The following is a 22,519-nucleotide window of genomic DNA, read 5'->3' on the forward strand; positions in this document are numbered from 1 at the left end:
CACTGTGGGACCTTTTATGAGTACATATTGAGTATTTTGTTTTTTAAATTGTAAGACATATAAGCCTTAAATTTTTAAAAGTATATTACAGTTACTAGTAAATATAGTCAGTATTATATGAATTATCTAATCTAAGCTTTGTTTTTCATACTGTTAATGATTTCAAATACTTGCTGAATTATAATTCATTTTTCTTTTTTCTTCTGCAGTGTCTTTGTATCATGCATGCCACTGATCCCAGGGGAAACTCCCCTGTTTTCCTACAACCTCAGAATGGGAACAGCCATAGATCTTCAGGTTATGTTCCAGGAAGGGTTGTTCCATTGCGCCCGCCACCCCCACCAAAGAGCCAAGCTTCAGCCAAATTTACCTCTGTTAGACAAGAAGCCCAGGCAACCTTTGCATTCTCTACTGAGGAGCAGCGTTCACAGAGAGAAGACCGAAAGCGGAAGAGACACAAAAATACATTCATTTGTTTTGCCATTTCCAGCTTTACATTTTTTGTTGCACTTGCAGTCATTTTAGGAATATCCTCAAAATATGCTCCAGATGGTAAGATTCTTTCTCTCTCTCTCTCTCTCTCTTGCTCTCGCTCTCGCTCTGTCACTCTGTGTGTGTGTGTGTGTGTGTGTGTGTGTGTGTGTGTGTGTAAGTAGAAGGAAAAGTCAAGATAATGGCATGTATTGCTTGCACTCTTTTGATTGCCGATTCAATTAGATTTAGGTTGGATACATGAATTATAGATGAAAAGCTGGCTTCAGGCTTAGTTTCTTATTAATATTTGTTTGGGATAGGTCTAGCTATTCCTCAAAAATCATCCAAAAATGCCATTTCTATGTAGACTGTAATAAAACCTATTGAAAATCTGTTCTATTTTATGTCTATTTGTTGCACTTTTAGCTTCATCTATAAATACTTCTTAGGGTGATATGATTTAGTATCATGCCATGCTTTCTGCAAGTATGTTGTGTATTCTCCTGCTTTTCACTGATCTATGAGGTGATGCTACTCATAATTTTCCAACCTCTTCTTCTGTAATGTTAGCTAGATGAACTTGTATTCCAAACTAATGTTGTTCTTGGCTGCCCTGGCTGTTTGGTAAGCATATTGCACCTCAGTGGAGACAGTTTCTAGGTTCTTTTAACTTCTTGATGTGATAACTGTATTATATTGGTTAATCTTCTTTAACACATGGTGGTAATCTGAATTAATGTCTTTACTTTTATCTGTTTCCTGTTTTTCAAAGATAGTAGCTTATTTAAGTAAGTTAGATTGGAGCTGTTGTAATTGCATATAGGTTTACCTTCTCCTCTTTAGCTTTCTTTTATTGTGGGGTTGACTGTGACCTTTGCACAATACAACTAGACTATGCATACTCTGCTGACTCTGTAATGACTGCCATATCGATAACTAGACTCTTCCTATCTGGCAAAGATAGACACCAACTAATTTTTTTTTGTTAGTGACATATGTCTTCCTAGATACTATTTAAGATTTAATTCTGACTAGAGTCACATGGCTCACACAGACTCACATATCTTTCCTTTCCTTAACTGATTATAAAGCTTATTACCATTTATAAAAAGACAATGAGAGATCTAGTCATTCTTTCAACAATTATTAAGTGTCTACCAGCTGATACTTAGCATGGAGCACAGTGCCGCATAGTAAGTACTTAATAAATGTTTTGTCGTTCACGTGCCACGTACTGTGCTCATTGCTACTGTTTGAAGGCAGGTGTTTTATGGGATGAGAAGAAACGTCAATGATATCTAAGTATTTAGCTATAAAGCTCCAGAAATTGCTTGCCTTTCTTAGATGGGAGGCAAGTTTAGGGAATTTAAAAAAATCATAATGATAATGGTAAAGCAGGAAATGTTTCAGTGATCATGAAATTTATGTGAAGGGAATGCCAGGAAAGCCTATGCCAAAGGTACTTTTTGTGAATTATAATTATAACAGGATATTATCCTTTCAAAGAAAAGGAATAAGCTTCAGGCAGTCTTGGTGCTTTTAGAAACAGAAAAGAATGTTGAATTCATGCAAGTTTGGGGTGAGGAGTCAGATTTTTGCCCATATTAAAGAAAAGCTTTGTACTACTCCCAATTACTAAAAATGGCATCACTATTGTCAGTGGGATAGGATGTGCATAACAAATGGTCAAGGGTCAGATGCTCCAATTTTCCTACTTCTATTTGAAGCTTTGCTGCTTTCCCCCTTCCCCCACACTCCTTAACAAGTACAGAGTCATGTATAGAGACTTCCAAAAAATACTGGTGTTTTAAAAGAAGTGCCCTTTTTGCCATGTTTCCTAACCTGGTTTCATTTCACTCCTTCTCAAATATCCCATCTCTTTCCCAGGTTCCTTTTCTGGTAGCCTTGGAGCCTCTATATTTCATCCTCTGTATGGAATTTCTTGCCTAATCCTTTCATTTCTCATGATTCCTGTTGTTTGTCAGAGGTTTACTTCTCTTTTCCCACTGTCACTGCGCTAGCCCATCACTTAAACAACTTTCTAGCAGGATTTCCACCCTCTTGGCTCTTTCCTGTCCAAACTGACCTGAATATCACTGCAAGTCTAATTTTCCTATATATTGTTGTCAAAATATCACTTCCCTGCTTGGCAACACACAATGACTCCTACTTGTCAACTGGTTCAAGTCTAAACTTTTTTTCCTGTTTTTCCTGGTGCTCCATTATTCTTTCCTATCTTTTAGTGATCTGACCTGACTTCATCCTATACAGAATGTAAACATTGGAAGGAACCATATAAATACGGAATGTTAGCATTGGAAGAGGCTATATAAATCATGTAATTCACCCTCCTTGCTTTTACAAACAAGCACCCTCTACTGTTTTCAGACTCGTTACTTTTATATGCCAGGCTCATTCCTACCTTTGTATCTGTGCTAATACTATTTCTTGGGCCTAAAACATTCTCTTTTTTCTCCTCAGGCCAATTCATTCTTTTCTACGAAGACTTCTCCAATTGTTCATGTCCACTGTTTTTCTCCCTTCCCTAGATTCCTGGGACACAGTCAATACCACACAGTTTAGAACTGAACTCTTCTCTGTTTCATTTAGAAGGTTGTTTTTGTCATCCCAGAGAGTTTGCAGACCCTGTGATGGCAGAGGCCTTCACAATAACATAATGTTAGGTAGTGGAAAGATGCCTAGTCTTAGAGTGCCAATGTACAGTGTCCCAAAAGTTTTAGTGCTGTTTTAAACTTTACTGTAGTAAGACCTTTAGGACACCCTTCTTACATTAGAATGTAAACTCCATGAGGGCAGGGACTGCTTTTCTTTTTGCTTCTATCCTCAGCACTCAGTGCAATGGCTGGCTAATAGTAAGACCTTAATAAATGTTTCTTAACTTGGAGAATAGAGGACATAGAAGTAGAATGACAAGACTTGGCGGCTGATTGAATAATGGGGGAGGGGAGAGTGGAGAGGAAGGTGTTGAAGCTGACTTTGAAGTTGTGAACCTGGTTGCCTGGGAAGATAGAGATGGTGGTCCCCCTAACAGAAATAAGGCATCCCTTGAGTTTACTTATCTCAACTTATTTTACTTTCCTCCTGTAGTTTTGCTGCTGAAGCTCCTTGTGTCCCCCAGCTTCTTTCTTTGAGAGTACAATCATCTTTCTTTTAGGGACCAATTCTATGTTTCAGCGAAGCCACAAGCTATTTTGTGGTCTTGCACTTTCTGATTTACAGAATGTGTATGGAAAGAGACTGTTGAAGTCATCCCATCTCTTCCCTGGAGACTTTTCTTGAAGTCACTATGGTTCCTGCTGCTTGTTTTAGCCTAGTTTTAAATGACTCAAGCAATGGGGCTTTTTACCATTTCCTAAGGGAAGCGATTCCACAGTCTAATAGATTTCATTGTTATGAAATGTTTCCTGAAATCCAGCCTAGAAACTTTCCTATTCTCAGGCTTGTCCCTTTGGTTTACTTTTTATTGTCCTGGGTTGAACATTCTAAGCCATTCTATTTTTTGCTTAGTTTACACACAATCAAATTATTTTGTAAGTGGTAATTCTAACCACACTTGCACATTGCTTAGTCAGTTTGTAGATTCTGACAATATTTAATCATCCTTCCTGAGGCAATCTGTTCTACTCCTGGGAGACATATTATATACATTATTTCCAGGAAGACAGTGATGATTCTTTAGCATTCAGGAAGGGAAGGAACTGAATTGAACTCAGTCATTGATGATTACTTCCCCTCTTCTCCCAAAAGAGCCTCATTTCAAATAGAAATAATTTTATGACTGTACTGACAGAAGACAGATGTTGAAAGACATTTATGTTGCCTGCAAGAAGATCTTGAAAGGTATTTGCCAGCTGGCTTAATTTTGTACTTTTCGAATTTAAACTCTGGAGGTAGCAGAATATGGGGTAAAGATCACTGTATTTGGAGTGAAGGCATCTGGATTCACATCCCAGCTTTGCCAGCTGTTACCTCCGTGACCTTGGAAAAGTCTCTCAACCTCTCTTGGCTTCAGTTTATTCACCTGTAAAACGAAGGGGTCAGACTGGATAATGTCTAAGGTCCCGTCCAGCACTAAGTGATTATATATGCTTTTATAGTTATAGAATCCTTTGTTTATGTCTGGAGAGTTGGCAGGATTATATGTGACTGGACTCTGCCTTTTTACCTGTAAAATGAGTGTAGCAATAACACGTGATTATTGTGGGGAAAGTATTTTATAAACACAAGCTGATAATAGTAATTGCTGACCTTTTTTTAAGCTTTACAAACTATTCTACATATGTCACCTCATTAGATCTTCTTAACAAACCTATAAGGCAGTGGTGTGAAGCTCAAACAGAATGTATTCTAAACTGTATATAAGGATACCTGTCAGTAGCATATTGATTTAGAAAACCACCTATTGTCTAAGAAAAAAAAAGAAAAAGAAAAGGCAAAAAGAGAAAAGAAAAGGAAAAAAATATATGTTCTATTGTTTTTTTAATTTATTTTGTTAAATATTTTTCAATTTCATTTTCATCTGATTTGGGCCTCTTGGGAGAGGAGCAGTCTTTATGTGACCCCTCTGCCGTGTGGTGTTATCTCCATTTTACACGGAAAGAAGCTGAAGCTATCTCCCAGGAAGAGTCTGAGGTGGATGTAGAGCCCAGGTCTTCCTGTTTCCAAATCCAGTCCTCTACCCATTATATTAAACTGACTCTATTATTATTGTTGAGCTGATTATCTTCATCATCACCTACTTTGGGTACAATTTTTAAAACTGGCTTAGAGATCTTAATCTTGGCATTTGTTTAAACTTCTTTTTGCATATAATTCTCTTACATAGATTTTTATTGACATTATTATTTTTGTATTACCCACATTTCGCCCTGTTCTCTCTTGTTCCAAGCAGGTTAGAAAATAAAGTTTCACTGAACACAAATGCCCTTCCCTAACCTCTTCCAAAGAGCCATCCTTTACAATAAAAAACTTAAAAAGAGGAAGAGAAAAAATTCAGCAAACCAATCAATACATTCAAAATTATGTCACTATGCCACACTTTTAGATACCTTGCCTCTGACAAGAATGGGAGGAAGTATTTTCTCATATCTCTTTTTTGGGCCAAGCTTATTCTTTGTATTTTTACAATATTCATTTTCTATTTCTGTTTACATTTTATGGTCATATTCTGGGCTCCATTTACTTCATCTAGCATCAGTTCGTGTAAGTCTTCCCCTGCTTCTTTGTTTTCATTATGTACTTAGTTTCTTCCAGTGGAGTAATATTCCATTTTATTCATGTGTGCCAACTTGTGTAGCTATATCCCAATCTACTTTGTGACTGTAATACTTTTCAGATAACGTTGCATACACTTCTAGTCTGCCTCTCCTCAATGGAAACAGAACCTTTAGGCTGATGATAAGAGACCTCTGTTTTCAGTTTCATTCTAGATTTTTTTAATTGATAACTATTGCTTATATTTAAAAGCACACCATATAGTAAAATTTTTAAATAGTTTGTAATGTAACATTATCGGCAATATTTACACACAATGTTCTTGGACACTTGAGTACCTTACGAGTAACAGATCTAATAATACTAATAGTAATGATGATGATAGGTAACATAGTGCTTGCTATGGGTCGGGTTCTGTGCTAGGCACTTTACCATTACATCTCATTTGATCCTCACGACAATCCTGGAAGGTAGGTGCAGTTGTTACTCCTATTTTACATATGAAGAAACTGAGGCAAACAGAGGTTAAGTGACTTGCCTGTAGTCACGCAGGTAGTAAGCTTGTGAAGCCAGAATATTACATAAAATAACACCCTAAAATACCCAAAAGTAATAGAGTCTCTATATCTCTTTATGTCCACTAAAACTTTATTTTCCCTTCTGCTCTTTCCTTGCTGAATTAAATATAAAAACTCCCGAGAGGTATCAGAGCAGTGATCCTGGAAGATCTTGCTTGATTGAGCTCAGGGCATGGTACAGGCAGGATAGCTTACACCCTGAGAAAGCTGTTAGAGGTGTGAGAACAGGTTTGCATAGGACTCATCAGGTGTTTCTCTGAATTTCAAGTGATGACTACCATCAAGGAAACTCCATACCATACCCAAGGACCCTTGGTGGGGAAGTCATCTGCTTTAAGAGAGCTAGAATGTTTGACCAGAATTTAAGAGCAGAATCATTCCAACTTTTCTTAATCTTTCTAAGAAGTCTAAAATTACAATGAAATTATACCTAGATCTTAATACTAATTTGACAGAGTCGAGCACTGCTTCCTAGAAAATAGAATTCATTAAAAAGTCTGGGCTTGCAAGCAGGAAGAGTTCTACTTGTTCTGACAAGATACCCCCAAAATATCTCTCTTGTGATATTTCATGGACTGACTTGTCAGGTACCTGAGACCTGTTGTTTAGGCCTTAAAGGTTTTTTAATATTCTGAAAGCTATTGCTTTTAAAAGTTCCCGTAATTAAAATGCAAATATTCCAGGAGAGCTCACACATTTTATTAGTGATACTCAGTCTGGCAGTGCAGAGAGTATTGACCTTGGAGTTTGAAGATCTGTGTTCCTGTCCTGTTTCCCCTCATACACACTGGCTGTGTGATCTTGGGTGCATCACTAAGCCCCTCGTTGTTCCAGATGGCTCTTTAAACCTCTCTATTTTATGCAGGATTTGCCATTTGTATAAGCAGGGGAACTTTTCATACCCTGGAGTTCTCCACACTGAGAAAATTGCAGGTCTGCACCAAACCAAACCAAATAAAACAAACTTGTACTGCATTTGTACTTCTTTCATGACCAAGATGTATAATTTTTTGAAAGTTATGATAGTCCATATAGTATAAAGAGGAATGGACTAGGAATCAGTAGACCAGGATTCTAGTTGTAGCTGTGTTACCTTCAGAAAGTCTTAACCTCTCTGAGTCTCAGTTTCCTCACCTAGAAAATAGATAATAGTTCTGACCATGCCTACCTTACAGGATTTTTATAAGGATCAAATGAGAAGATAGAGATGGAAAATTATGAAGTTCTATATAAACATGAAACATTATTATTAGTCATGTGTCTTTTTTGTTTAGATATGATCATAGATGAAGTTCTTATGAAACTTCAGTTATCAGTGCAAACTGAATCCTCATATCCGTGGTGCCCATCTATCTATCTTTATATTACCAAGTAGAGAAAAGTCCTGCAGAGGTTTTATGTTTGATTCACTTTTTGAATATTTTCATTCTTATGCTGAAAGGCTAGCAAGTAATTGTTTTTCTTTGATTTTGAACCTGATCTTGACACTAAAAGCTATTTAAACTTTTTACATCTTGAGGAAATAAAGGGTACCATGCAGTAAAAAGCACTGGTTTAGGGTGCACAAATTGGGATCTTATGTCAGCTCTGCCATTTACTATCTGGGTGATGCTGGGCAAACCACTTAGCCTTTCTAGGCTGCAGTCATAAAACAAAGGAATTGGGCTAGAGGATCTTAAGGGTGCCCTGCTACTGTGACCTAATAACCACTAGGCCTTGCCATTTGCATCTTCCTATGTGGCCTGTCTCCTCCCACTGTGAGCTCGCTGACAATAGGACAGTCTCACTTTTCTGTTTGTATCCCCAGAACTTCTCACAGTTCTTGTCTTTCAGTAAGCATTAAGTATTACCTTCCCTTCCCTCTTTCTTTTCCTTTCCACTCCCTTCCTTTCCCCTTCCCTCTTTACCTTTCATTCCCTCTTTCCTTCCCTCTCCTCCCTTTCCCTTCCCCTCTTTTTCTTCCCTTTTCTCTTCCTTTTCTTTCTCTTCCTCCTTCCTTTCCTTTCCCACTTCTTTCCCTTCCCTTTCCTTCTCACTTCCTTTCCTTCCCTAACCTTTTTCCTTCCCACTCCCCTCCCTTTCCTTTCCCCTCTTTCCTTCCCTTTCATTCTCTCTTCTCTTTCCTTCCCCTTCCTTTCCTCTACTCTTTTTCTCTCTTTCTCTCTCTCTCTCTCTCCTCCTCCCCCTCCCCCTCCCTCCTACTGTCTCTCCACCTGCCTCCTTCCTTTTCTCCCTGCTTTAGCTTCCCTAAATCTACCATCTTTTAAGTGAGTTTTGGTGGGAGGGGTCCTTTTATCTCTATTGTAGGTCTCTGGATTATTCTGATATTATTTCATTGCAATTATCATAGATATTCATTAAATGGCATTAAGTGTACTGTTAGACTTTTGGCTCAATATATGCTGGTGTGTTGCCATTTCTAACTGTATTCTAATGTGGAATGTTATTGCAGAAAATTGCCCAGATCAAAACCCTCGTCTCAGGAATTGGGATCTAAAACATGATCCTGAAAAGCAAGTCATTATCAAGAAAGGAGATTGGCTCCGTTTAAACTCAGATGTCACAGTGAACTCTATAGTCATCCAGGATGGAGGTATACAACTAACTGTACCACAACAATTTGCTCTTTGTGGATTTGTCAATGTTGATTAATATTCTGAGTGTATTTCTTAGACTGAGGTAATTTTTTTAAATTAAAATTTTATTGATGCCTTTCGTTTTTACATTAGAGTCATTTCCAGAGACAAAGTCTCTCCTACCTCAGTGAGCCTTGCCTTGTAAGAAAAGCAAAAACAAAAACAGTATCTTGTTATGAAAAGCAAAGCATCAGGGCAATCTCATTTATTATCATCTAATATAATCTTTTATGCTTCTAGTCCCCCATCTGTCCAAGAAATGATGGGAATTTACTTAATGTACATTGGAATGATATCTAGGAATGCACTAGTTGCTCTGGCCCATGAGACATAGGGAAGATTTCAGGGTAGATCATTGTTAGAGATGATAATGAAACTGGTAGGTTGAAACAAGACTCAACTCTAAGGGGAATGATGACACTGCATATAGGCATTAAATTACATTTAAATAAACTTCAGATTTATAGGCTTTTTGAAGTTCAAGAAACAAGTAGCCTCCAAATTAAATAGAGGTGATATGTATGTGTATATATATATATATTTATATATATATACATATATATATATATATAGTATATATATGCATATATATATTTTATATATATGTATCCCAACCATCTTAGTGTACCATAAGTGTAAAATGCTTATTCCCTTTTTTGAATCCTTTGGAAACTAAAATAAATTTCTTAATAAGCTGTTTCCCCTTTGCCAGAAAGGTGGAAGAGGCTTTGTTTTTTCTCGAACATGAAATCTCTTTCTTTGGAATTCACAGAAGCACTTTTAATTGCCAGCTCACAAAGGGTGATTTTTCTCCTCTTTCCCCACCTTTCCCCTTCCCAGGGTTACTTGTCTTTGGTGATGATAAAGATGGATCCAGAAATATTACTTTGAGGACTCGTTATATCCTGATCAAGGATGGTGGAGCGCTTCATATTGGAGCAGAAAAATGCCGCTATAAATCCAAAGCGACCATTGCCTTATTTGGCAAATCGAATGAAGGTGACAGTATGCCAACATTTGGCAAAAAATTTATTGGTGTGGAAGCTGGTGGGACGCTGGAGTTGCATGGGTCTTGGAAAACATCGTGGACACTCTTAGCAAAGACTCTGCATTCCTCAGGGCTGACCTTTGGTTCTTATACTTTTGAAAAGTCCTTCAACCGAGGTCTCAACGTGAGGGTCATTGACCAAGACACTGCTGAAGTTTTGGTGTTGGATAGGTTTGATACCCACGAGTACCAAAATGAGAGCAGGCGACTTCAGGAGTTTTTAAAAGCCCAGGATCCTGGCCGGATTGTTGCTATTGCTGTTGGAGATTCAGCTGTCAAAAGCCTCCTAGATGAAACTATTCTGACCATCCAAAATCTTCTGGGAAGTAAGCTGATCAAAGGATTGAGTTACAGGTAAAAGCAACCTGGTTGTCTTCTCTTTTTTTTTTTTCCTAGTTCCAGTGCCATGTTACATAGAAGCTGTTCCCATGAAAGGATAGGAGGGGAAAAACAGGATCTGGCAAAAATAAATAAATAAAGGGGTGACTCTGGGCCCGGAGTCAAGAAGACTTTGTCTTTTTGAGTTCACATCTGGCCTCAGACATTTACTAGCCGTGTGACCCTGGGAAAGTCACTTAACCTTGTTTGCCTCAGTTTCCTCATCTGTAAAATGAGCTGGAGAAGGAAATGGTAAACCACTCTAGTATCTTTGCCAACCCCAAATAAGGTCACAAAGAGTTAGACACAACTGAAAATGACTGAACAGCAACAACAAAATAGCACTGGATCTGGAGTCAGAGGACCTAGGCTCTAATCCTTCTTTTACTAGCTGTGTGACCATGGCAGTCATTTAACCTCTCTAAGCCACAACTTTCTTATCTGTACAATTAGGAAGTTGAATTAGATGGCTTCCAGATTTAGGACTCTATGTTGGGTCCTTTATTGTCCTTATCAGAGCAGATTTGGCATACAAACCTTCTTTGATTTTTGATTTGTCGAGTCCCCACCAATGCCATTGGTATACCAGAGGCTTACTATACAAAATTCCTAGAGGAATGTAATAGTGTATAGAACCATGGTCTTGGAGTCAGGAAGCCCTGAGTTCAAATCCAGCCTCAAATACTTACTAGTTGTATGACTGTGCAATAGTCACTTAACCTATCTCAGTTTCCTCATTAGTAAAACAGGGATAATAATAGCACCTACCACCTAAGGTTGTTGTGAGGATTTAATGAGATAATATTTGTAAAGTGTTTTGCAGATATTGTCACTTGCTTTGCAGAAACCTCAAAGCACTGTATAAATACTAGCTAGTAGCAGCAGCAGCAGCAGCATTGGGAGGACTTTATTCAGAGAATTTATTTTGAGCATATCGTGCCTATGGACACTTCCTCTTTTCACACCTCCTTAGTTTAACTGTTCTAAGTAATTTGGAGTAGATTGTGAGTTCAAAGGTCAAGTCAAGGTTCCTAGGTAAACTGGAAAGTAATAAAGTATTTTTAAAAAAAGGATCTGAGACGCGTATGTATAAAACTTTTTGTTTTTGTAGTCTAAATTTGGATCCTACTCTGTATCAAAAAAACCAGAACCAGGGGATTGGCTCAGCTCCTTGAAATGCTGAGGTATTTGAGGTAGAAAATGATAGGAAAACAGAAATTGGAGAGGAGGCTGTGTTCGGAGGGGAAAGCACACAGATGGGTTCTTGTCCGACGTTCTAGTTGAACGTGATTTTTTTAGGCAGAGCTGACCTCAATAATTGCTTTTAAAAAGTGGTAGGGTAAATCTCCCAGGAACTTTCTTATTAGATTAAGGAAATGTTCTACTTTGGAAACTAACAACTGAACAGCAATGAGAAACCAAAGTGCTGAAATGGGCCAATTTTCCTTTCCTGCGAGTTTCTCTTGATGTGCTTCAATCAGCTACAGAAATCTTAGAAAAGGCAAAATGCACAATAAGTGGTGCAAAATCAGGGAAAAAATGATGCCATCTATAACACAGCTAATATATAAATACATATGTATATTTTCCTGTATTAGAGAAACAATCCTTACATTTTCACATATTGTGATATAAAAGCTACTAAGTCACAGCTGACAACTGCTTTTATTTTAAGCTCCTTGAGGGCAGGAATTATTTTTGGTTTTTTCTTTGTGTTCCTATTAGTATAGTTGCTTGGCACCTAATAAATCCTTGTTGGTTGATAAGTTATTTAAAAAGCTAGGGGTTTTTTAAAGTAGGTGGCACAGTGGATAGAGCACTGACCCTGGAGCCAGGAAGGCTTGAGTTCAGATCTAACCCCAGACACTTAATACCTGTGTGACCTTAGGCAAGTCACTTAACCTGGGTTGCCTGCCTCCCCTGGCAAATAAAAATCTATGACCTACTTCTGGTTTCCAAAATGGCATCATCTGTCAATCTTGTGATTAGACAACTTGATTGAAATTCTTGCATTGCCTTGGGCTCAAACTCTACCTCTGATGCTCTCTGCCATGGGTCTTAGGCAAGCTATCTGATCTCTCTGAGCCTTAGTTTCTTCATTTGTAAAATGTGAGGGTTGGCCTCTGAGGTACCTTCCAGTTCTAGGTCTATGCTCCTAAACTCTCCAATTCCCCCCTCCCCATAATCACATTGGGATTGATGGAACAGGATGCCACTTGTGATCCCATGCCAGTATTCCATTCCTTTGACATTATCTCCTACATACATAAACACACGCCCCCTTTGAAGATAATGTTCTAGTCCAGTGACATTTTCCTCAAATGGAGGAGGGGAGTGGGAGGAAGGGGTAGATAACATGAGTGGAATAGAACATTGCTGTATAATGACTGGAGGCAATTCTGGTAAACAATGAAAGATTTTTGATGCTTCCTTTGCAAACAGGAGGCATTAATTGTATGCAGTCTTCAAAAGAGTTTTTCTCTTGTATCAAAGAATAGAAATAGAAATGTGATATTTCATCTGGCAGCAGAGCTAATCTGTGCTAGGGCTGTCTGGAATTTTTGAAAGTGGGTGCCTAGTTGCTTTGACTTAACATTTATCAGTGGAAAGAGAGCATCTGTCTGGTATGGATTGCTTTTTTTCTTTTTGAAAGAAGGAAGTTGGAGGTTTTTCTTTTCATTCTTGAAGCCACTAATCTGATAGATTGACAAACTTTCTTCCCCTAAACTGTCCCCCATGTTTGACTGAGACAGCTAAGATTTTTGTTCTGTACCAGAGAGAATCAATGAAATACAGCACAGTCATGAGATAACAAGTTAAAACAAACGCCTCACTAAATAAACTTCTATTGTGGGTCATTTAAAAATCGTTTTGTTAACAAACCTAGGAATGAATTGGTCAATAATCAAGGATTTGTTAAATCTCCGCCAGTTTCCAGGTGAGAGGCAGCCTGGAACAGCTTCTAAATCAGAAAGAATTGGGTTCAGGTCCCTCCTGACATATACAGGTTGTGTGACCTGGGCAAGTCACCAAACCTCTCTTTTCTCTAGGCAATTCTTTAAGATTATAATTCGAAGACCTACATGGGTAGAGGGAGTTTTCTCATCTCACAGTTTGTTATGTCAGTAAAATATTGGTCTAATCCCTATCTCTAAAAGTGTCAGACGCTGTGCTAAGGGCTAAGAAAACAACAAAAATGAAAAGCTCCTGTTCTCAAGGATCTTATGTTTTCTCAAAGAAAACAGCATATGCACATTTATGTGTAGAGTAAATACGAGGTATTAAAACAGGACTGTAATTTAAAGATCACTATTGCAGGGAATCCTAGTGAAAGATTAATTTATTCTTTTTGAAAGAAAAAAACATGGTTTTGTGTGTGTGTGTGTGTGTGTGTGTGTGTGTGTATGTGTGGTGGGGTGGGGATATTATTGGAAATGTTTTGAGAAGGGGAGAAAATGATTAACTAAAGAACCAGTCAAGATTGTTTTACCTGTTGCCAGCCTAAGCAAAAAATCCTGCAAAGGAGCATACCTTTCCTTTTTTCATCTTTGTTTCTCTAGTTATGGTCTGAAATTACAAACCCAAAGGCATTTAGACAAAGAGACATGGGTGGTGGATGTATGTGTTTGTGGATTAAAAAAAAAATATATATATATATATAGAGTGTATATATATATATATGTAGGTGCATATATATGTGTGTGTGTATATATATATATATATACACACACACACACACATATATATACGTTTTTACATCATGTAGATTTTCCCTCTGCCCCTCTCCTCAGAGAACCATCCCTTGTAACAAAGAATCCTTTTTAAAAAGAAAGAAAAAGAGGAATTTTTTTTTAGCAAAACTAACATAAAGAAAAAAATCTGATAATATATTTAGTGTTCTACATCTGTGCACACTGCCCCCTGCAAAGAAGTGTAGGAGGTTTTTTCTCATATCCTCTTCTTTGAGGACAAGCTTATTTATAATTTCACAACATTCAATTGTTTTGTGATGATGGTTTTTTTTTTTTTACCATTTGCCTTGTAGTTATTATGTATATTATTTTCCTTGCTGGGCTCACTTTACTTTGCATCAGTTCATGTAAGTCTTTACATACTTCTTCATGTTGCTTATACATTTTTTAAAGCACATATTATTCAATTTCAAAAATTACATTCATGTACCACAGTTTGCTTAGTTATTTCCCAATTCAATTCAGTTAATGTTTTCTAAGTACCTGCCATGTTCCAGCCACTGTGCTGTGCAATAGAGATACAAAAAGAGGCAAAAGTCAATCTCTGCCCTCAAGGAACTTATAATTTAATGGGGAAGCAAACATATACAGAACAAGCTACATACAGGAGAAATAGGAATAATTAAAAGAGCGAAAGCACTGGAATTAAGAGAGATTAGGGAAGGCTTCCTGTAAAAAGGTAGACATCTACTTTATTTTCCATGTCTTTGCGTATGTGGGCTTAAAAAAATTGGTGCAATATTTTCATTGGTGGAGTCACCTCTTTGGTGAAGATCAACAACTATTCTGCAATTTATAGCCTTAGAGCCTTTCATTTGGATACTGAGAGGCAAAATGATTTCTTCAGGATCACATAGCCAATATTTGTCAGAGATGACACCTGAATCAAGTTCTAAGCTCAGTCTGTTATTCTACCCTGCCTTGGGCGGGTTGGGTATATTATAATGAAAAGGTGGTGGTGGGAGTTTATTATACTAATATTAATGATAATCTCTTGTTTCTTAATCTACAACATTCTAGTTTAACATTTCTTTTCCTCCCAGGCAAGCTTGGGCTTTGGTTGCTGTCATTGGTGGTGGAAGTGCCTCTTGTAACGAATCAGTGAGAAATTATGAAAATCACAGCAGTGGAGGGAAGGCTCTTGCCCACAGAGAATTTTTTACAGTTGATGGGCAGAAATTCGCTGTAACAGCTTATAGTGAATGGAATGAAGGTAGGAAAGCACAACTCACACTCTTATGAGGTATTGGTCACTCTTGTGACAGACGGTTCATTTTTTTTTTTTACTTACATGAAACCTGGGGTTAACTTTAGGGTAGTAAATTTATGCCAGAGAAGCCTAGTGTTGAATGGTGTCAGGCAAGCCATCATCACTAGGCATTTTTTCATCCTGAAAAATCAAGTGTGTTAAGTGCAGTAGAATCTGCGGAGAGGTCCACATGGTAGGAGGAATGGAACCAATCTGACCTTTCAGTATGGGTTATGTCTTTCACCCACATTGCAGTAGGTAGCTAACTCTTTGGAAATCTAGATCCATTGATGGCCAGATTTGATTCTGGAGTTCAAACTATCTCCTAGGCCTGCAACCATCAGAAACACTTGTGGACCCAGGATAGACAATGCTGTGTAACGCACAAATAATAAGAATGAACACAATCTTATATAGGGCTTCTCTTATGTAAATATGTCTGCAAATGTTGCACTTAACTGTGTACTGTGTACACATGCACCTTTCTGTGGTGGTATGTTAAACTCTAACCACCTTCTTACCAGCTTAGTGACTGATTTGCTTCCACTAAAGGCCTGTTAGGACACTTGATGGTGATGGGAAGTTGACCCTGGGTCTTTTCAGATTATACCAGTGGAATACAAGCTTGTCAGGTCCTCCTAATTGGAAAAAGACTTCTATATGATACCTCAAGGTTTATTGAATCTGTCCCTGGACAGCTAACCTAGCTAACCATGGAGAGGTTTATCACTAGAAAGTTAGGGAATGAATTCTTTTGACTAAAATAATTCATGAAACTATCTGCTGACTTACGATACTTCTTGTGTCTCTCCCTTCCCCACTCTTTTCACCATCACCACCTACATTAGCACACTCATAGACCAAACTAAGAGTTTCGTAATGGCTACTTCTGCTTCTGCTTTCTATACCTTCCAGTTCATCCTTTGTTTGGCTGCCAGGCTAATTTTTTTGTACGTAGATCTTGACACGTTGCTATTCTGCTCAAAAATCTTTACTTATTCCTTTTTGCCTATCAAGTTATGTTCAGACTCTCTTATCTGGTATTCAAGACTTTCTGCAGTTTGGTCCATCCCAGGTTTTCCAATCTTATTTCTTATTAGCCCTTGGAATTCCCCACTCCCACTTCCTTTAAATTGTTCTTCTGGCTTTGCTCCCTCTACCCTGGATAAGTTCAAACGAGTCTGCTCAGGTTTCTCTGAAATGATCCCTTTTGTTATTTATTATGGCACAAAAATATTCCCTTAATTTTTAGTATACTATCACTTGTCCCTGGAATGTATTTTGTGTTCTAGCTAAAGTAACTGCTTCTTGCCCTCTGAGTACTCTATCTACATTCATTTGACCACCTATAATTTAAGCCTAGAATTTTCCTCCTCCCCATCTTGCCTAATTGAATATAAAATCATGCCTTAAAGCATGACTCACATGATCCTCTCTGTGGGCAACAATCTTGCTATGTCGGGTCCAAAGAGATTTTAGACTCTGGTTGTACTGGAAGGCTTCTGTTTGTCAAAACATCATCTATTATAGAGTGTTGTTTTGTTTTCCACATTCACCATAACTCTTATTTTCTGGAAGAGGTGGAAATTCTATTCAGGAAACAGGGAGGATGAACTCTATTTCCTGCCTTCCTTCCTTTACTGGGATGTCAATAGGAGATAGTTCCAGGCAGGGTTTTCTCCTAAAGGCCGAAGGTTGAGAAGCTGCTGAATGATGTTAAACCCCCTCAATCTGTTCTCCCTGTTCCCTGCCCCTTCCTAACCCCTCCCACTCCTCAGTCTACGCTGGGCAACTTTTCATCTTTCCCTACCAAAACTAGGTATCTAAAAATGTAAATGGCCATTCCAGTTCAATCAAAGTATAATTAAAAGAATGCTGGGTTTGAATTCTAGTTCCGCTTTTTAGTGACTATAAATAGCACTTCATAATTGGGGAAGTCACTTCCTCAATTTCCTCATGTATATAATGAGGGAGTCCAATTAGATAATTTCTAAGCTCCATTTGAACTCTAAATCCTATGACCCTCATAGTCATTTTAAAGAACCTTCATGTTTCTCAGCTCGGAGTGATTAGGGAGCATTTTTCCTACTCATCTGGATATTAAATATTGGTGATTATTACTAGTATGGGATTTCTTTTTGGCATTCCCAATCACCAGGTTGGGTTTGACTTTGAGGCAAAAAAAAAAAGTCATCCTGGAAATCAGTCCCTTGGTCTCAGATACATGTTGTATGGCTGGCAGGAAATATTTTGAATTTCATCTTGTTCTCTCTGTAGCCATTCAATGAGGGTAGATAGATAAGGAAGCACTTGGCTAAAGGGATTACATCTCAAAGTTCACACATACTACATTTAACCAAGATAGTTTCTTTTGGGCCTAAGAATATCTCTATCTTTCATGCCATGTGAAAGGATTTCCATAGTTCCAACCACTCAGAATCTCATTTGTCTAACCTCCCTCTCTGACAGGCAGCCTCTTCCTAGAACATCAGCTTATTGCCATTTACCAGAAGAGAGATGAGATTGCAGTGACAATATTCCTGAATCACACTTCCTTGAGATGACATGGTATTTCTCACTCCAGTTGGGATCTGATCTAGGCAATAATCACAGGATCTAAAAGCTCTTGACAATTTCAACTGGAAGTTTATTTATATTTTTATGCCGCTTGGACTAATTAGTATCTGAAATTTAAATTCCTATAGGAATTTTATCATTCATTCAGGAAAACTTTAGTTTAAAGAGGACAAAAGAACAGGCACCTGAAGTATTGACTTCATGGGGCTATTGCAAAGATCAAACGAGATAATGTATTTAAAAAATACTTTGCAAACCTTAAAGTGCTTTACAGAGAGCAAATGACATTATTACCAGGTAAGGCTATGAAACATTCAATTCATATCTTCAGAGATCTAGGAAGAAAAAAAAAGAGGTTTCTGAGTATTAAAAGATATAGTGTCACTTAATCTGAATATTCTTATGTGGTGTACTGGATAATCATAATAAATATATTGGAGTTGGAGTTAAGAAGACCTGCTTTCAAATCCTGCCTCTGGCAGTTACTAGATCATGGGCAAATCATGTAGTTCTCTGAGCCTCCGTCTTCTCATCTGTAAAAACAGGGATAATAATACTTGCGATACTTACCTCACAGGTTTGTCACGAGGCTCAAAATAAAATATTTTGCACATTTTAAATCATAATATTAAAATGAGGATGATAATGATGATTATGGTAATGATAATAATAATACCAGGCCTATCATTTCATTGACACAGGGAATTGCGAGTTAAGAAACTATCTTTGCTGGGGCAGCTAGGTGTCGCAGTGAGTACAGCAGCACTGGCCTTGGAGTCAGGAGGACCTGAGTTCAAATCCTGCCTCAGACACTTGACACACTAGCTGCACGACCTTGGGCAAGTCACTTAATCCCAATTGCCCTGACTTTCCCCCTCAAAAAAAAAAAAGAAACTCTTTGCTAACTTGGATTGGCATCTCGTTTATTATGTTTTTTCTATAGTAGGCAGTTAAGTTCTTAGCTTTGCTGCATTCATGTTAGATCTTAAGATGATAATATTCTAATTTTTAGAGGGGAACTGAAAGTGTCATCTTTGAAGATGAGCAAGGATTTGGGGGGAAAATCCCCTAACACATTGCATACTTAATTCAACAAACATTCGTGAGATAATTTGTGTTCAGAACACTATGTTGGGTATTAGGACAGACATAAAGTTCAAATCAACTATGGTTCCCACCCCCCAGAGAACTTGCAGACTAGTACAGCGATATGGAACATATATCACTATAATGTACAAAAATATATAAAAGTACATTAAAGAATAACTTACTGAATTGACTTTATCTTGAATTCAGGTGTTGAACAAGTGGTAGAGATGTGACTTTATGAAGTAGAATTCCATGCTAATATGTTTTTAAAATTTGCTCTTTGTTGCTTTAGGGGTATCCCTTTCAGGTTTCCAGGTAGAGGCCATAGATGGAGTAAAGCTACATCTTGTGGATGATGTCAGCAGCTGGAAACCTGGAGACCAGATTGTGGTTGCAAGCACAGACTATTCAATGTACCAAACAGAGGAATTTACTCTTCTTCCTTGTCCTGAATGCGACAACTACGAGGTCAAAGTCAGAGGTACAAAACTGATGCTCTGTTTGCTTGATTTGAAACAGAATTTTTTTTAGCCCAATTCCTTATTTTTTGTAATTTTTCTCCTCATTTATGAGTCACTTCACCAAGTGACAAGATCTTTGCCACAGAATTCATTAAGCTCTGGCTTTGTAGTAGAATGGAAACAGCATTGGCCCTTGAGGTAGAGGAGGGCTTGGGTTCAAGTCCCAGTTCTGATACTAGGGAAATCCTTTAGCCACTCAATTGTAACCTCCCAGTGTAATCATCCTGGGCCTTAGTTTCTTCATCTGCAAGATCAGGAGGTTGGATTAGATGACCTCTGAAGACCTTTCCCCCTTTACATCCATGATCTTATGATTTTGTGATCTGGAGTCCTTAAGACTTTGGTATGTATTTTTAGTTGTTGTTTAAGAGGTATAGGAAAAAGAACACTGGATTGTTGATCAGGAAACCTGACTTCTAGTACTAGCTTTGTCACTAATGACATCACCTTTGGGAAGTTGTAGCACTCAGTTAAATTTATTTTTTATAAATGAATGTTGTTGTTCAGTCTTTTTGCAGTCACATCTGACTCTTCATGACCCCATTTGGAGTTTTCTTGGCAAAGATACTGAAGCTGTTTGCCATTTTTTTCTCCAGCTCGTTTTGCAGATGAGGAAACTGAGGCAAACAGGGTTAAGTGACTTGCCCAGGTTCTCACAGCTAGGAAGTGTCTGAGGCTAAATTTGAACTAGGGAAGATGAGTCTTCCTGACTCCAGGCCTGACATCCTATCCATTAAAGTTTTTAATTTAAAGGGAGGATATTTGCCTTTTAAGATAATAGGAACATGAATTTGTAGCTTTTTCATTTTTCATATTTTAGTGTATTTTTCCTTTTTGATAGTGCTTCAAGTAGGGCAAACAGAGTTCACAAAGAGAGAATTCACAGTACCATCTGGTGTAGATTTTTTGGAAATTCCCACTCTTGTGATTTATTCAAAATATTCCCAATTTCCATGATTTGGTTTTCCTTCCTGATTTTGTGAAATGAATAGCAGAGATAAGCAGTTTTTAGCAAGGTATAAAAGTGAAAGGAGTACTGTATTTCAATACTAAGATGGGGGTGGCAGGGAAATGATAAACTGCCACGTTTGTTTTAATTCCCTCCCCGCCCTCCCGCCGCCCCCTGTTTGCCCGTGTTTGTTACGAACGGTCAAGAAGGCTTATATCTCAGGGAATCGGCTGTTAAGCATACACCATGCTGTGTGAGCTCTGTCTGTTTATATGTTTTCACAATAATGTGGCAACGCAACAACCTCACACCCCCCACATCTAAAAAAATACCTGCTGTGCATGTTTTGGGTTTCATGCATTATAGCATGTCCAATGTTGTGCTAGTGAGTGAGAATAAAGGCTGCAGGCAGTTTTAACTCTTCAGATTCTGGAGATGAGAATTCTATAAGCATTTAAATGACTGCTTATATATCAGGTCCTTGTATTCTGTTGATGCAGGGCAGCTTGGGTAGGAGTAGGACTCACCCTGACTGGGGACTTTTTGCCTTCTCCCCTTGCCCAGGCTGTTTGACTGCTCACAGGGCTCAGATGAGATGGGAGTCAATTCAGTTCCTTCCAGTGAAATGGAGGACCATGTGGCTTTACTGTCTGCCCTGCCTCTATTCCCATAGGGGTGGCAAGGTGGAACAATGGGTAGAGAGCTGGGCCTGAATTCAGTAATATCTGTGTTCAACTCTGCCCTCAGACATATAGTAGCTGTATGACCCTGGGCAAGACATTTAACATCTAACTGCCTCAGTTTCCTCATCTGTCAAATGTCTAACATAATAGCGCCTACCTCCCAGGGTTGTTGTATGAGGATCAAATGAGATAATATTTGTAAAGCACTTAGTACAGTGCCTGGCACACAGCAGGTACTTAATAAATGCTTGTTCCTTTCCCCTTTCGGCACTTGTCATCTGAATTAGTTATCTAGCCCCAGTATACTTGGGCCTTGCCAGCTGATCTACTGCTGCCTTCATAGGAATTCTAAGCCTTTCCATCTGTGCTACAGCTGGTTGTTGTTTCTCTCAATTAGATAAAGTATGAGCTCCTTGAGCACAAGGGCCATTTTGCTTTTTTTAAAGTTATACCACTAGCAACTAGCACAGTGCTTGGCACATAATACGTGCTTAATAAATGATCATTCATTCATTCATTCATTCATTCTTATTTGCTGTCATTGGATTCACCAAATAGAAACCCCTAAGTTTCTGCATATGGGAGAGATAGTTGATGGAGTGGATATGCGGGCTGAGGTTGGAGTTCTTAGCCGAAATGTGGTGATCAGAGGAGAGATGGAAGCCTCCTGCTATGCGGACAACCAATGTCAATTCTTCAGCTATGATACCTTTGGGGGGCATATCCAGGTATGTTCTGATGATGTAAACAATATTGGGCTAGCTAAAAACATTTTTGTAGCAATTTCCAAAGTGAAGATTTAATTTCATACAGGAAAATACCTAGTTTTGATATTCTTTATCCTAATATGAAAAGACATTTTTAGGTAGCACAAAAAGGTGGTGTTTGTTTTTTAACTCATCTACACTTGGAATCAAACTAAAAAAAGATTTATGCCATAAAGGATTAACCAAATGCATTAATTAGGAACAAGTAGGCATACAAGGAAATACCTGTTTCTGATTTGAGTGTCTGTTCTTTTTTTTTTTTTTTTTGACAACCAAGATAGTAGTTTACTTTCAGTTTAAAGAAATATATATTTGGATACAAAAAGGCAATACACATGGGAATTTCTTGAGTGTCTGTTCTTGTCCTTTTTATAAGAATCAATTTTATGTATCTTACAATATTATAATATTAATGTATATACAAATTGTGCACAGCAAAAATATCCCTGATAGAAATCCTTTTTGGGGAGATGGAGGTGGGACTGGCCCTGTGATTTCATTTCTATATACTGATCCCAATGAAAAAACTGTGCCAATGTGGATTGGCACTTGCTTGACAACTTACAGTTTAGAAAGTTTGCTG

The 22,519-nt window shown here is 38.0% G+C and overlaps 1 protein-coding gene across 5 annotated transcripts in view; it reads left to right on the forward strand.

The window, feature by feature from the left end:
• Positions 1-22,519, forward strand: part of CEMIP2 (cell migration inducing hyaluronidase 2) — a 97,260-nt gene that overhangs the window by 16,786 nt on the left and 57,955 nt on the right. For all 5 annotated transcript variants that reach the window (XM_036738151.1, XM_036738152.1, XM_036738150.1 and 2 more), the window contains 6 exons: positions 210-552; positions 8,740-8,880; positions 9,764-10,325; positions 15,145-15,314; positions 19,309-19,497; positions 21,728-21,897. In XM_036738151.1, coding sequence (XP_036594046.1) covers positions 222-552; positions 8,740-8,880; positions 9,764-10,325; positions 15,145-15,314; positions 19,309-19,497; positions 21,728-21,897 — 1,563 coding nt within the window. In that variant the 5' untranslated portion in view covers positions 210-221. The remainder of the gene's footprint in view (positions 1-209; positions 553-8,739; positions 8,881-9,763; positions 10,326-15,144; positions 15,315-19,308; positions 19,498-21,727; positions 21,898-22,519) is intronic.

This window comes from Trichosurus vulpecula, chromosome 9 (genome assembly GCF_011100635.1).
Source record: "Trichosurus vulpecula isolate mTriVul1 chromosome 9, mTriVul1.pri, whole genome shotgun sequence".
Classification (NCBI taxonomy): domain Eukaryota; kingdom Metazoa; phylum Chordata; class Mammalia; order Diprotodontia; family Phalangeridae; genus Trichosurus; species Trichosurus vulpecula.